Source organism: Carcharhinus amblyrhynchos, chromosome 25, assembly GCF_965287045.1.
Source record: "Carcharhinus amblyrhynchos chromosome 25, sCarAmb.v2.hapA, whole genome shotgun sequence".
Lineage (NCBI taxonomy): Eukaryota > Metazoa > Chordata > Chondrichthyes > Carcharhiniformes > Carcharhinidae > Carcharhinus > Carcharhinus amblyrhynchos.
The window spans coordinates 10652472-10665241 of record NC_137348.1 but is presented as its reverse complement, the minus strand read 5'-3'; the positions used below and the strand labels follow the sequence as shown (position 1 = coordinate 10665241).

At 48.3% G+C, this 12770-nt stretch overlaps 1 protein-coding gene across 1 annotated transcript in view; it reads left to right on the top strand.

Moving 5' to 3' along the window:
* Positions 1-12770, top strand: part of LOC145358107 (hemicentin-1-like) — a 359590-nt gene that overhangs the window by 339052 nt on the left and 7768 nt on the right. Inside the window, exons 91-97 of the mRNA XM_080211781.1 lie at positions 427-548; positions 1773-2010; positions 3728-3787; positions 6854-6988; positions 8130-8249; positions 10387-10512; positions 12035-12163. Coding sequence (XP_080067907.1) covers positions 427-548; positions 1773-2010; positions 3728-3787; positions 6854-6988; positions 8130-8249; positions 10387-10512; positions 12035-12163 — 930 coding nt within the window. The remainder of the gene's footprint in view (positions 1-426; positions 549-1772; positions 2011-3727; positions 3788-6853; positions 6989-8129; positions 8250-10386; positions 10513-12034; positions 12164-12770) is intronic.

Below are 12770 nucleotides of genomic sequence, written 5' to 3'. Positions count from 1 at the left end.
GAGCCTCCAACAGTGCAACACTCCCCCAGTACTGCAGCTTTGAGTTTTGTGCTCAAGTGGGACTTCACTAGAGCAATGCCACTGTGTGCTGCCTGGCATATTGTTTAAGTATGTATCACAAGTAGGCTGACATTAACACTGCAATGAAGTTAGTGTGAAAATCCCCTAGACGCCACACTCTGGCACCCATTCAGATACACTGAGGGAGAATTTAGCACGGCTAGAACACCTAACCAGCACATCTTTCAGACATGTGGGAGGAAACCGGGGCACCTGGAGGAAACCCACACAGACACGGGGAGAATGTGCAGACTCCACACAGACAGTGACCCAAGCCCGGAATCGAACCTGGGTCCCTGGCGCTGTGAGGCAGCAGTGCTAACCACCATGCCACCGATCATATTGACTACAGCTTCTGATTTCCAGGTGAGATCCTGCGAATGACCCATGTTGCCCGGGGGGTGGACTCCGAGGGCGCTCTCCTGTTTGACATCGTGATCAACGGTTATGTCCCAGGAACCTTAACAAGTGCAGATGTTGCTGTGAAGGTGGGTAGATCTCTTTAACCCTTTGCTTCCTAAACAGACGGCTTTTCATAATTAACCAGCATTAACCAACTGAGGATCAGGATAGGAGGAGCAGGTTCCATTCCAAGATTGCCAGTTTTTTATGTTTTTGGAGCAGATTCCATCATTTCGTCTTCCCTGCCTCTACCCTGAATCCAGTCACACCCAACCACCCCGTTCCCCTCAACTCCGGCACCTTGGGAAATGCTTGAGAGCAGCTCTTGTAGGGGAGGGGATAGAAAATCTCCCTCATCTTTTCCTCTCCCCATGTAGGGGTGCCCTCTTCCCCCCAGTAATGACCTCGGGTGGAATTCTCCGGCCTCGCTGGTCTAAAAGCCGGAAATTCCCGCTCGACCGTCAATGGCGTTTCACATTCTCTGCAACCCACCCGCGGGATGGGAGAATTCCAGCCCGTGAGTTCAGCAGCTCAGTCTGAATCAGAGGAGAAAGGGGGAATTCATTAGCATTTCCTTTGTTCTTTTTGTTACTAATTCTGGCCTCAACTCTCAAATCCGGAGTTGCCCAAATGTGGTCCCCCAAAATGTGGTTCCCCCCACTAAATGCCATCCCCCCAAATGCAGTCCCCTCCAAATGTGGTCCCCCAAAACACGGTGCCCCCAAACGTGGTCCCCCGCTACACATGGTCCCCCCCAAATGCGGTTCCCCCAAACTTGGTCTCCCCAAAACTTGGTTTCCCCTCACCTCTCTAAACCAGATCCCCTTGCAAACCAGGTGCCCCCAAACGCAGTCCCCTCCAAATGCGGCCCACCTAAATGCGATCTCACGCAAATGCAGTCACCCAAAACTGGGTCTCCCTCAAACTTGGTCCTGCCCCCACAACTCAGTTTCCCCCAAACTCACCCCCCCAATTCAAAGCAGCCCAAACATGTTCTTCTCCAACTTGGAGTCTCCCCTACCCCAGCTGGGGCTCAGTCATGAAGTGTAGTTGCCTGCAGAAGCCATTGCTTCAGTAGAACTGAAAACAATTAACAGAGAGGAGAGAGGGAGAAACTGAATAGGAAAACATTTGGCATCAAAAAAATCTGACGTAGCAATGGATTTCAGATCAAGATAGAATGTATTTACAGACAGGAAGAAAATTGGAGATATTTAACTAACTTTCCAGTTAAGGACACTAAAGCTGTTCTTTTGAAATCGGCTGGAATTAATCCAAGTCCAAACATTTACTCTTTATTTGGAATGTAGGATTTCAGTGAAAACTATGTCCAGACGGGCCCGGGGCAGATCTACGCTTGGTCAACGCAAACCTTCCTTCAAGATGGTTCCCCCATCAGCTTCCGGTGTAACCACACGGTCGATTATGAGCCCGGACTGGGCCGCCAGCCTTCATTCTTTCAGATTCTCAACGCTGACTATATCTCTGCCTATTACAGTGAAGAGACAGAGGAGCTCAGCTTTCGAATCACTGCTTCCTTCCAGAAAGGTGAGAGCTCAGGCTTGGGACACCACTGGACGATGGGCCCAGCAAACCATCCCGCAGATTTCTGTCAAGCTTATAATTTATTTAATTTTTAAATCAGATTTTCTAGTTTTAATGATGAGGAGTTGGGACTGGGGCGAGCACAGTAAATAGTCTCACAACACCAGGTTAAAGTCCAACAGGTTTGTTTGGTGCCACGAGCTTTCGGAGCGCTGCCCCTTCATCAAGTGAGTTTCGAAAGCTCATACTACCAAATAAACCTGTTGGACTTTAACCTGGTGTTGTGAGACTTCTTACTGTGCCTAGTTTTAATGCGGAGACAGTGACCCAGAGGGGAATGTCCCTGAGCTAGAAATCCATAAAATGGTCAGGCTGCCCTGTCCCATGACGATTGGGGACTTTCTTTCTTTTATTCATCTGTGGGGCATGGGCATTGCTGGCTGGGCCAGCATTTATTGCCCACCCCTAGTTGCCCTTGGAGAGCTGTTGAGAGTCAACCACATTGCTGTGGCTCTGGAGTCACATGTTGACCAGGTAAGGACAGCAGATTTCCTTCCCTAAAGGACGTTAGTGAACCAGATGGGTTTTTCCGACAATCGACAATGGTTTTGTGGTCACCAATAGACTTTTAATTCTAGATTTTTTTTTTAATCGAATTTAAATTCCACCATCTGCTGTGGCAGGATTTGAACCCAGGCTCCCAGAACATTAGCTGTGTTTCTGGATTGATAGTGATAATCCTACTAGGCCATTGCCTCCCCCTATCAGACAATCTCCTTCTGACCCTTCTGAACTGCCTCACAGCCACAGCAAGGGAAACCTGAGCAAGTAAACCCAGGGCCAGTAAGGGAAAAAGTATTCTAAGAACAGAAGAACTAGGAGCAGGAGTGGCCCCTCGAGCCTGCTCCGCCATTCAATAAGATCATGGCTGATCTTTTTGTGAGCTCAGCTCCGCTTATCCGCCTGCTCACCATAACCCTTAATTCCTTTACTGATCAAAAATCTATCTATCCTTGCCTTAAAAACATTCAATGAGGTAGTCTCAACTGCTTCACTGGGCAGGGAGTTCCACAGAATCACAACCCTTTGTGTGAAGAAGTTCCTCCTCAACTCAGCCCTAAATCTGTTCCCCCTTATTTTGGGGCTGTGCCCCGTAATTCTGGTTTCACCCACCAGTGAAAACAAACTCCTGCTTCTATCTTATCTATTCCCTTCATAATTTTATATGTTTCTATAAGATCTCCCCTCATTCTTCTGAATTCCAATGAGTATAGCCCCAGTCTACTCGGTCTCCCCTCATAAGCCAATTCTCTCAACATTCTGGAACATTCTGCTCTGGCCCCAACAGTGGCTCATCCATTGATGGCAATTTAACAATTTTACTGCCATTCTTTGGCCAACGTTTATCAGGGAAGAGAAATAACTTGCATTTCCATAGTGCCTTTCTCATCCTAAGGCACTTCCAGGCTAAAGAAGTACTTCTGAAGCATGACCACTGTTGTAGTGTGGGGAAAACACAGCAGCCAATTTGCACACAGTAACCTCCCATGGTTAGTAGTGGTATAAATATCCAAGGATCGGTTCCGCAGAAAAGAGAGACATGTTTCAAAGCTAATGTAACAGGTAGTGTACAGACCCTACTCAACCATGATTGGTGACTGGGGGAGGGGTAGCTTTGTCATTGCATTCTCCTTTTAATGCTTCTTGTTATGTGTTTCAGGTTCCAATGGAGGTCGCTGTCCAGGGGGTTTTGTATTGGGTGGAGCCTCGTACTGTATAGGTGGGTTCTTGTTTCTTCAAATAGTGAGATTGAACTGGAATAGATAATACCTGGTCATCCTAAAATCATAGAAACCCGACAGCGCAGGAGCAGGCCATTCAACCCATCGAGTCTGCGCCAACAATAACAAACCCGCCCAGGCCCTATCCCCGTAACCCCACATATTTGCCCTGCTAATTCCTCTAACCTACAAATCCCAGGATACTAAGGGGCAATTGAGCATGGCCAATCCACCTAATGTACACATCTTTAGAGTGTGGGAGGAAACCAGAGCACCCAGAAGAAACCCACACAGACACAGGTAGAACTTGCAGACTCCGTACAGTGACCCAAGCCAGAAATCGAACCCAGGTTCCTGGCGCTGTGAGGCAGCAGTGCTAACCACTGTGCCACCTTGATTCTCCTTCCTTCATTCCTGAGCTATTGGGTTTTAAAATGCACCCATTACCACATGTCCTACCTGGCTTGCTGTAGTCATGTGACCTCTGCCATGAGGGCCTTCCACAGTAAGAAGTCTCACAACACCAGGTTAGAGTCCAATAGGTTTTTCTGGTAGCAAACACCACTAGCTTTCAGGGCTTTGCCCCTTCATCAGGTGAGTGGGGAGTTCGATCACAAACAGGGCACATAAAGACACACACTCAGTTTACAGAATGAGTGTGTGCCTTTATGTGCCCTGTTTGTGATCAGAACTCCCCACTCACCTGACGAAGGGGCAAACCCCGAAAGTTAGCGGCATTTGCTACCAAATAAACCTGTTGGACTTTAACCTGATGTTGTGAGATTCTTACTGTGTTTATCCCAGTCCAGTGCTGGCATCTCCACATCATGAGGGACTCCCTGCAGGCAGCCATCTTACATTCAGACATGACATTCGAATGACTGTAGTCTTTGAACTCATAACATGGTGTCAGGAGTGGAACTGTCATGAAGTATTGAAAAGCCATAGCTACTGAAGAAGGAATACTAAAATATTACAACCTGCTAAAAGCCGCTAAAAAAGCACAGATAAGGAAGAGCTAACACAAGGTGAAGGCTGCAAGTAAAATACTGGGTGTGGCAAAAATGGCTGTAAATGTACCATTCCCAGCTCCTGTTGAAATGAAAGGAGGTATGCAGCAGGACTGGAGTTTCTTCCACTAACCAAAGCAAAAGTTTGTGATTGAAACAAGTTTAATTAACAAGTTGGAGCAGATACAAGTAACAACACTGCTGGTGGGGAGCTTGTTAAAAATTATATTCCACCCTAAGTCTAACCAAAGAACAAAAAAAATTGTGTAAGATTCTCATGGTGGGCTGGATGGGAAATTGGCCGTGCTAAATTGACCCTTGTGTCAGGGGATTAACAGGGTAAATATGTAGGATTACGGGAATAGGGTCTGGGTGGGATTGTGGTCTGTGCAGACTCAATGGGCTGAACGGCTTCCTTCTGCACTGGAGGGATTCTATGGAGATAAAGTAGGATGGGAGAATGTTCATGTGGAGTATAAATACCAGGTTGGGCTGAATGGTCTGTTTCTGAACCATCATTCTCTTCCTTATTTGGTCAGAGAAGGATGATGCGCTGTATAAGAACTCCCTGTTCATGCACACACCACAAGCCTGTGCCTTTAAGGGATCACAGCATAACATCACTCAGAAGGAAGTTCACTTAAAAGTTAAAAGGTTCACATGAACCCAGTTTTGGTTTCATTTATGCTTAGAGCAGAGCACACACACACAGCTCAGCTGCCAATGCATCTTCAAGCTTTATACTGTTGTATAACTTTGTATTTGCCTAGTCTCAGTAAATGAACCCACAATGTGATTAGTGCTTTCATATCATTATAAAATCTCAACAGGCGGCATTTCCTGCCTTTGTGCCACTGGCTTTAGTATGGCGCTCAGTGGGAAAATCTGTGAATCCTGTGGCGGTGGAGGTTAAAGGGATATTTACAACTTGGATTGCTATCGTTAATGAAAAATTCGGCCTTTGCCTAAAAAGGGAAAAATATACCCTTACACCAGGAACAGAAGAGATGTCGCAATGGCTCCCCAACATTCTGTATTCATCCATGGGTCTAGTGGTGTTATCACTAGATTATTAATCCAGAACCTCAGTCAATGTTCTGGGGACCCGGGACACACACTCACATATACAGAGACTTAAACTCATATACAGAGACACACACACACATATACAGATAAAGACGCATACAGAAACAGACACATACACATATAGAAATAGACACAGTCATTCACACACTGATACAATCATAGATAGTCACACACAGGCAGTGATATACTGACACAGGCAGTTATATACAATAGTTACATATGGACACAGACAATCAGATACAGATATAGACAGTGATTATACAGACACAGGTGGTCACATACCAGTAATTGCATACAAGACAAATAGTCTCACAGACTCAGACAATCACACACTGACACAGGCAGGCAGTTACATACAGGCATGGATTGTCACAGACACAGGCAGTCACATAGAATCACAACTGGGAGGAGGCAGTGGCAGAGTGGTATTGTCACTGGATTAGTAATCCAGCTACCAGGGTTATGTTCTGGAGACCCGGGTTCGAATCCCACCAAGGTGGATGATGAAATTTAAATTTAATATTAAAAAAAATTCTGGAATTAAGATGACCGTGAAACCATTGTAGAGTCTCAGAAAAACCCACCTGGTTCACTAATGTCCTTTAGGGAAGGAAACCTGCCATCCTTACCTGGTCTGGCCTACGTATGACTCCCGAGCCACAGCAATGTGGTTGACTCTCAACTGGTCTCTAAGGATGACTAGGGATGGGCAATAAATGCTGGCCAGCCAGCTACAGCCATGTCCCACAAATGGACTTTAAAAATCCGTTGAGACTGAGTGTGATGACAACAGTGAAACTTTACTAAGTGTGAAGTGCTCTGTCCCAGATACTGAAGGTGCAGGTTGTCACTATCCTTCCCCTGTCGTTAGAGTTTGCCTCAGAGAGAGTCCCCTCGTTCTGAGCTGAGTCTATAGATTGTCTGCATTTTAACATCTGGATCATCTCCTCTTTTCTCCGTCATTGGCAGATGTTGATGAATGTCAGCTTGGGACACACACGTGTCACTTTGGACAGGATTGTCAGAATGAGGCGGGTTCGTTTCGTTGTCTGTTACGGTGTGGGATTGGTTTCAAACAGTCAGCAGATGGAGCTCGTTGTGAAGGTAATGGAAATGTGTGAGACCCAACAACTGTGCAGATAATCAGGAATCTCATCCATGAGGGAAAGCGATTGGGTGAAAGGAGGCCATGAGTCAATGCCAGGAAGCCTGGGGCCTATTTACAAACTCAGTTTCTCAGAGAATCTGTCAGTGATGAACAGAAATCAGGAGTGGCTCAACGACTGTTCTGCCTCTGCCCCTCCTCATCCCCTTTTTCCTCTCCTTATCCTTCCCTCATCGCCTCCTTCCCAACTCCTCCGTCCTTCCCTCACCCCCTTCTTTCCAACTCCTCCATCCTTCCCACACTCCTCCTCCTTCCCAACTCCTCCGTCCTTCCCTCACCCCCTCCTTTCCAACTCCTCCGTCCTTCCCTCACCCCCTCCTTTCCAACTCCTCCATCCTTCCCACACTCCTCCTCCTTCCCAACTCCTCCGTCCTTCCCTCACCCCCTCCTTTCCAACTCCTCCGTCCTTCCCTCACCCCCTCCTTTCCAACTCCTCCGTCCTTCCCTCACCCCCTCCTTTCCAACTCCTCCATCCTTCCCACACTCCTCCTTCCCAACTATTCCATCCTTTCCACGTTCTTCTGCCACCCCTTCCCTCCATGCTCCTAGTCCCTTCCTACCCCTCCCCTGCATTCCCAACTCTCCTATCTCAACGCCTGCAGCCCCCACCCATCTCCCTGCTCCTGCTCTACCAACCATTCTCCCACACTCCCCCCCGCCCCTTACCACACCCCTATCCCTCCATTCTTCTCATTCCCCGCCTCTCTCCCTCATCCTCCCAGCTTTTCCCCTCAGCCCCCCACCTCTCCCCCTCAGCCCCCTGCCTCCCCCTGTCATACCCCCCTGCCATCTCAAACTGTTATGTAGGTTGGGGGCATGTCCTTTTAAGAGAACGGGTCGGGTGACCGGGTCTCGAGCTCCATGCTGGGTGAAGCTTGCCGAGCCAGTCTGGTGCTGGAGGGTGGATGTGTTATTAAACAGTTCAAGCGTTTTACTTCCACTAACCTTGTGGTCTAATATTAGTCTGTATCCTCCTATATAATACAAACCATCCTTGAGCCAAGTACCAGAAATGGGCTTTAACAGCAGTAGCTGAGGGCTGAAGCTGCTCTTCACTGGATTTCTCTCTCTGCCTTTCAGATATCAATGAGTGTGAGGAATTAGCCGTCCCTCCGTGTCTGCAGCGCTGCCTCAATGCCATTGGCACCTATCGGTGTGGGTGTGAGCCCGGCTACCAGCTCCGGGGCCAGCAGTGTGTGGGTGAGGATGTATTACATGGGCTGTGGGGCACAGAGAGAGGTCACTCAGCCCAACCAGGAGTTAATCATCCACTCCAGCCTCTTCCTCATTTAAATCTATCACCGTGACCCTCTATCCCATCCCTGTTCTCCTTTCCTCCTCCTCCACTTATCAACCCTCTCCTGTCCTCCCCCTGCAGTTTCTTCTTAATTGTGGGCAGCATGGCGGCACAGTGGTTAGCACTGCTGCCTCACACAGCGCCAGGGACCTGGTTCGATTCCTGGCTTGGGTCACTGTGTGGAGTCTGCACGTTCTCCCTGTGTCTGTGTGGGTTTCCTCCGGGTGCTCCGGTTTCCTCCCACAGTCCAAAGATGTGCGGATTAGGTGGATTGGCCATGCTAAATTGCCCCTTAGTGTCAGGGGGACTAGCTAGGGTAAATATATGGCATTACAGGGATAGGGCCTGGGTGGGATTGTTGTTGGTGCAGGCTTGATGGGCCAAATGGTCTCTTTCTGCACTAAGTTTAAGTTTTTGAAGTTTATTTATTAGTGTCACAAGTAGGCTTACATTAACACTGCAATGGAGTTACTGTGAAAATCCCCTAGTTGCCACACTCCAGCACTGAGTACACTGAGGGAGAATTTAGCACGGCTAATGCACCCAGGGATTCTATCATTCTTAATCACCCTCTAGCAAGCCACTCAGACCAAGGGCGATTAGGGATGGACCATAAATGCTGGCCCAGCCAGTGACTCCCACATCCCAGTGAACAAATTGTTGTAAAATTCCCTGTTGGATTTGTTGGTGCTGCTGTTATATCGATGGCCTGGAGCTTTGGCCCTTCTCCCCGGGGGACAGGAGCATTCCCGCTGTAACAATCCAACCAAAACCTTCCCCAACTCTGAACACCCCCTCTCTTTCCCCCATTGGCTGAAGGCTGTTCTTTGCCTGAATTATGTTTCATTCCCTGCGCCCCCAAAAAATCCCTCGAAGAAACAGTCGATCGAGAAAGGAGAGTGTATGGTTACGAGAAAAGGAGGAAAGACTTGCACAAACCACCTCAGTCAAGTGCTACTTTCCAGCGTAGTCATTGTTGTAATGTGGGAGTCGCAGCCGCCAGTTTGTGCGCAGCAAGCTCCCATAAACTGACCCTGGCCAGAGGCCATTTCAGTGGGGTTGGTAAATATTGGACTGGAGACCGAAGCTCTTATTTTCAAAATGACACTGTGAGAACTCCACGTGAGAGGCTCAGCTGAAACCTGCACCTCTGGCAGTGCAGCACTCCCTGTGTAGGGCGTCAGTGAGGATTCTGTGCTCCAGCCTCCGGAGTGGAGTTTGAACCCTCAACCCTCTGACCAGGAGGTGAGAATGTTACCCTGCTGACGTTACGTGTGCCACAGAATCATAGAACAGCATCAGGAAATCTTTACAGTGCAGGAGGAGGGCCATTCAGCCCATTAGTCACAAATAACGTTTACATTTCGATTCCTGGCTTGGGTCATTGTCTGTGTGGAGTTTGCACATTCTCTCCGTGTCTGCATGGGTTTCCTCTGGGTGCTCCGGTTTCCTCTCACAGTCCAAAGATGTGCTGGTTAGGTGCATTGGCCATGCTAAATTCTCTCTCAGTGTATCCGAACAGGTGCCAGAGTGTGTCGACTAGGGGATTTTCACAGTAACTTCATTGCTATGTGAATGTAAGCCTACTTGTGACTAATAAATAAACTTTAACTTTATTAACACTGCAATGAAGTTACTGTTGAACTCCCCCAGTCACCACACTCCAGCACCTGTTCGGGTCAACACACCTAACCAGTACATCTTCCAGATTGTGGGAGGAAACCGGAGCACCTGGAGGAAACCCACGCAGACAATGTGCAGACTCCACACAGACAGTGACCCAAGGTGGGAATTGAACCCAGGCGCTGTGAGGCAGCAGTGCTAACCACTGTGCTACTGTGCCGTTTCCAAGTCATACCAATTCTCTGAGCATCTTACCCTCTCCCCATAACACCCAAACATTTAATTACTTCAACCTACACATTTTAGGACACTAAGGGGCAATGGGGCAATCCACCAAACCTGCACATCTTTTGTCATGTTTAAGCAATCTCTTTCTAAAGCTGCAGCAGCCACTGAGTGTTCAATCTCCAATCACAGATGTCGATGAGTGCAGCATGAACATGTGTCGGCCGGACCAGCACTGCCAGAACACCGAGGGAGGCTACCAATGCACCGGACACTGCCCACGTGGTACCACACGACTGCCCAGTGGCATCTGTGGTGGTAAGTACCTCGTGCGTGTACCTCAGCCCACTGTCTAGCAGGAGAAAGCCAGGTCCGTGTTAACTCCTGGGAGAACTTCTCCCAAAACTTATTTTCTTACTAGTTAGTCACAAGTAGGCTTACATTAACACTGCAATGAAGTTATTGTGAAAACCCCGTAGTCACCATACTAGGTGCTTGTTTGGGTACAGTGAAGGAGAATTTAGAGTCATAGAGGTTTACAGCATTGAAACAGGCCCTTTGGCCCAACTTGTCCAAATAGCCTTTTTTTTTGAACCTCTAAGCTCGTCCCAATTGCCTACATTTGGTCCGTATCCCTCTACACCCATCTTACCCATGTAACTGTCTAAATGTTTTTAAAAAGACAAAATACCCACCTCTATTACTACATCTGGTAACTCACTCCAGGCACTCATCATCCTTTGTGTGAAAAAGTTACCCCTCTGGATCCTTTTGTATCTCTTCCCTCTCGCCTTAAACCTATGCCCTTTGGTTTTAGATTCCCCTACCTTTGGGAAAAGATATTGACTATCTAGCTGATTTATGCCCCTCATTATTTTTTAAACCTCCCTTCCTTCCTGTCTCTGCAATCTCCTCCAGTCCCACAAGAACGATGGTTAGCTTTGCTGCCTCACAGTGCTGGGGACCCGGATTCAATTCCGGATCACTGTCTGTGTGGAATCTGCACATTCTCCCCATGTCTACTTGGGTTTCTTCCAGGTGCTCCGGTTTCCTCCCACAGTCTGAGGATGTGCAGATTGGGTATTGCCCCTTAGTGTTAGAGAGATCAGCAGGGTAAATATACTAGTTTACAGTGAAAAGGCCTGGGTAGGACTGTTGTCGGTGCAGGATCGATGAGTTGAATGGCCTCTTTCTGTGCTGTAGGGATTCTCTATCAACCCTCCCAGCTAGCCTCTCGGTCTGACATCTCAACCATTCCCCATATATCCCTCATTCCTGCCATAGGTGGCCATATCCCCAGCTGCTTACACTCTGAGCTCTGGAATTCCCTCCTTAGACCTTTCCACTTCCTTCCTCACCCTCCAGACACTCCTCCTCACCTGCCTTTTTGAAGGAGCGTTGGGTTTGTTGTTTTCTTGTTAAGCCATGAGGTGGAGATGCCGGCGTTGGACTGGGGTGTGCACAGTAAGAAGTCTCACAACACCAGGTTAAAGTCCAACATGTTTATTTGGAATCAGGAGCTTTCGGAGCGTTGCTCCTTCATCGAGTGAGTGATCTTCAAGGTCACTCACCTAGTGAAGGAGCAGTGCTCCAAAAGCTCGTGATTCCAAATAATCCTGTTGGACTTTAACCTGGTGTTGTGAGACTGCTCATGTGAAGCGTTTGAGGATTTGGATGCTGGTGAGTCTAAACCGTTTATCAACCTCGTGTGACGTGGCATCTCAGGCGCTGCCCTTGACCTCTAGGGCTTGGCTGTTGACCCCTGCCCTCCCCCTGTCTGTTGGGAGAGGGTGGGAAGTTCCACGGCCTCTGCTTCCCTCAGTGCTGTGTCTTTCCACAGATGTCGATGAGTGCAAAACCGGGGAACATCAATGTCGCTACAACCAGAAATGCGAGAACACGGCTGGGAGTTACTACTGCAGCTGCCCTCGGGGTTATCGGTCACAGGGGACAGGGAGACCGTGTTTGGGTAAGTGGCGGGAATGTGGCGGAGGGAAGGAGAGAATCGAACATTGAAGCTTCAGGGAGCACCCCCCCAACCCCTCCCCCTGACTCCATTGGCTTGTTAAGTTTGCACCATTCTTTAACCAGGTGGAAGAGAAAGGTGTCACCGACATTCCCGCTCTGTTGGGGCTCAATTCTAGCCTGTGGTCACTGTCTGTGTGGAGTTTGCACATTCTCCCTGTATCTGCGTGGGTTTTCTCTGGGTGCTCCCATTTCCTCCCACAGTCCAAAGACATGGAGGTTGGGAGGATTGGCCATGCTAAATTGCCCCTTAGTCCAAAGTTATGTAAGTTAGAGGGATTGACAATGATAAATTGCCCCTTAGTGTCCAAAGATGTTAGGGGATTAGCCAGGGTAAATGTGTGGGGTTACAGGGACAGGGCAGTGGTTTGGGCCTGGGTGGGATACTCTTTCGGGAAGTTGGTGCAGACTTGATGGGCTGAATGTCCTCCTCCTGCACTGTAGGGAATCTATAGATCTACAGTCTGGTAGTCAAACGAAATTCATGTTAACAGTGAGGACTCCAGTGACATTGCTGCTTCTGTAAGTGGGCTCGTGGTGCTGGTAAATAC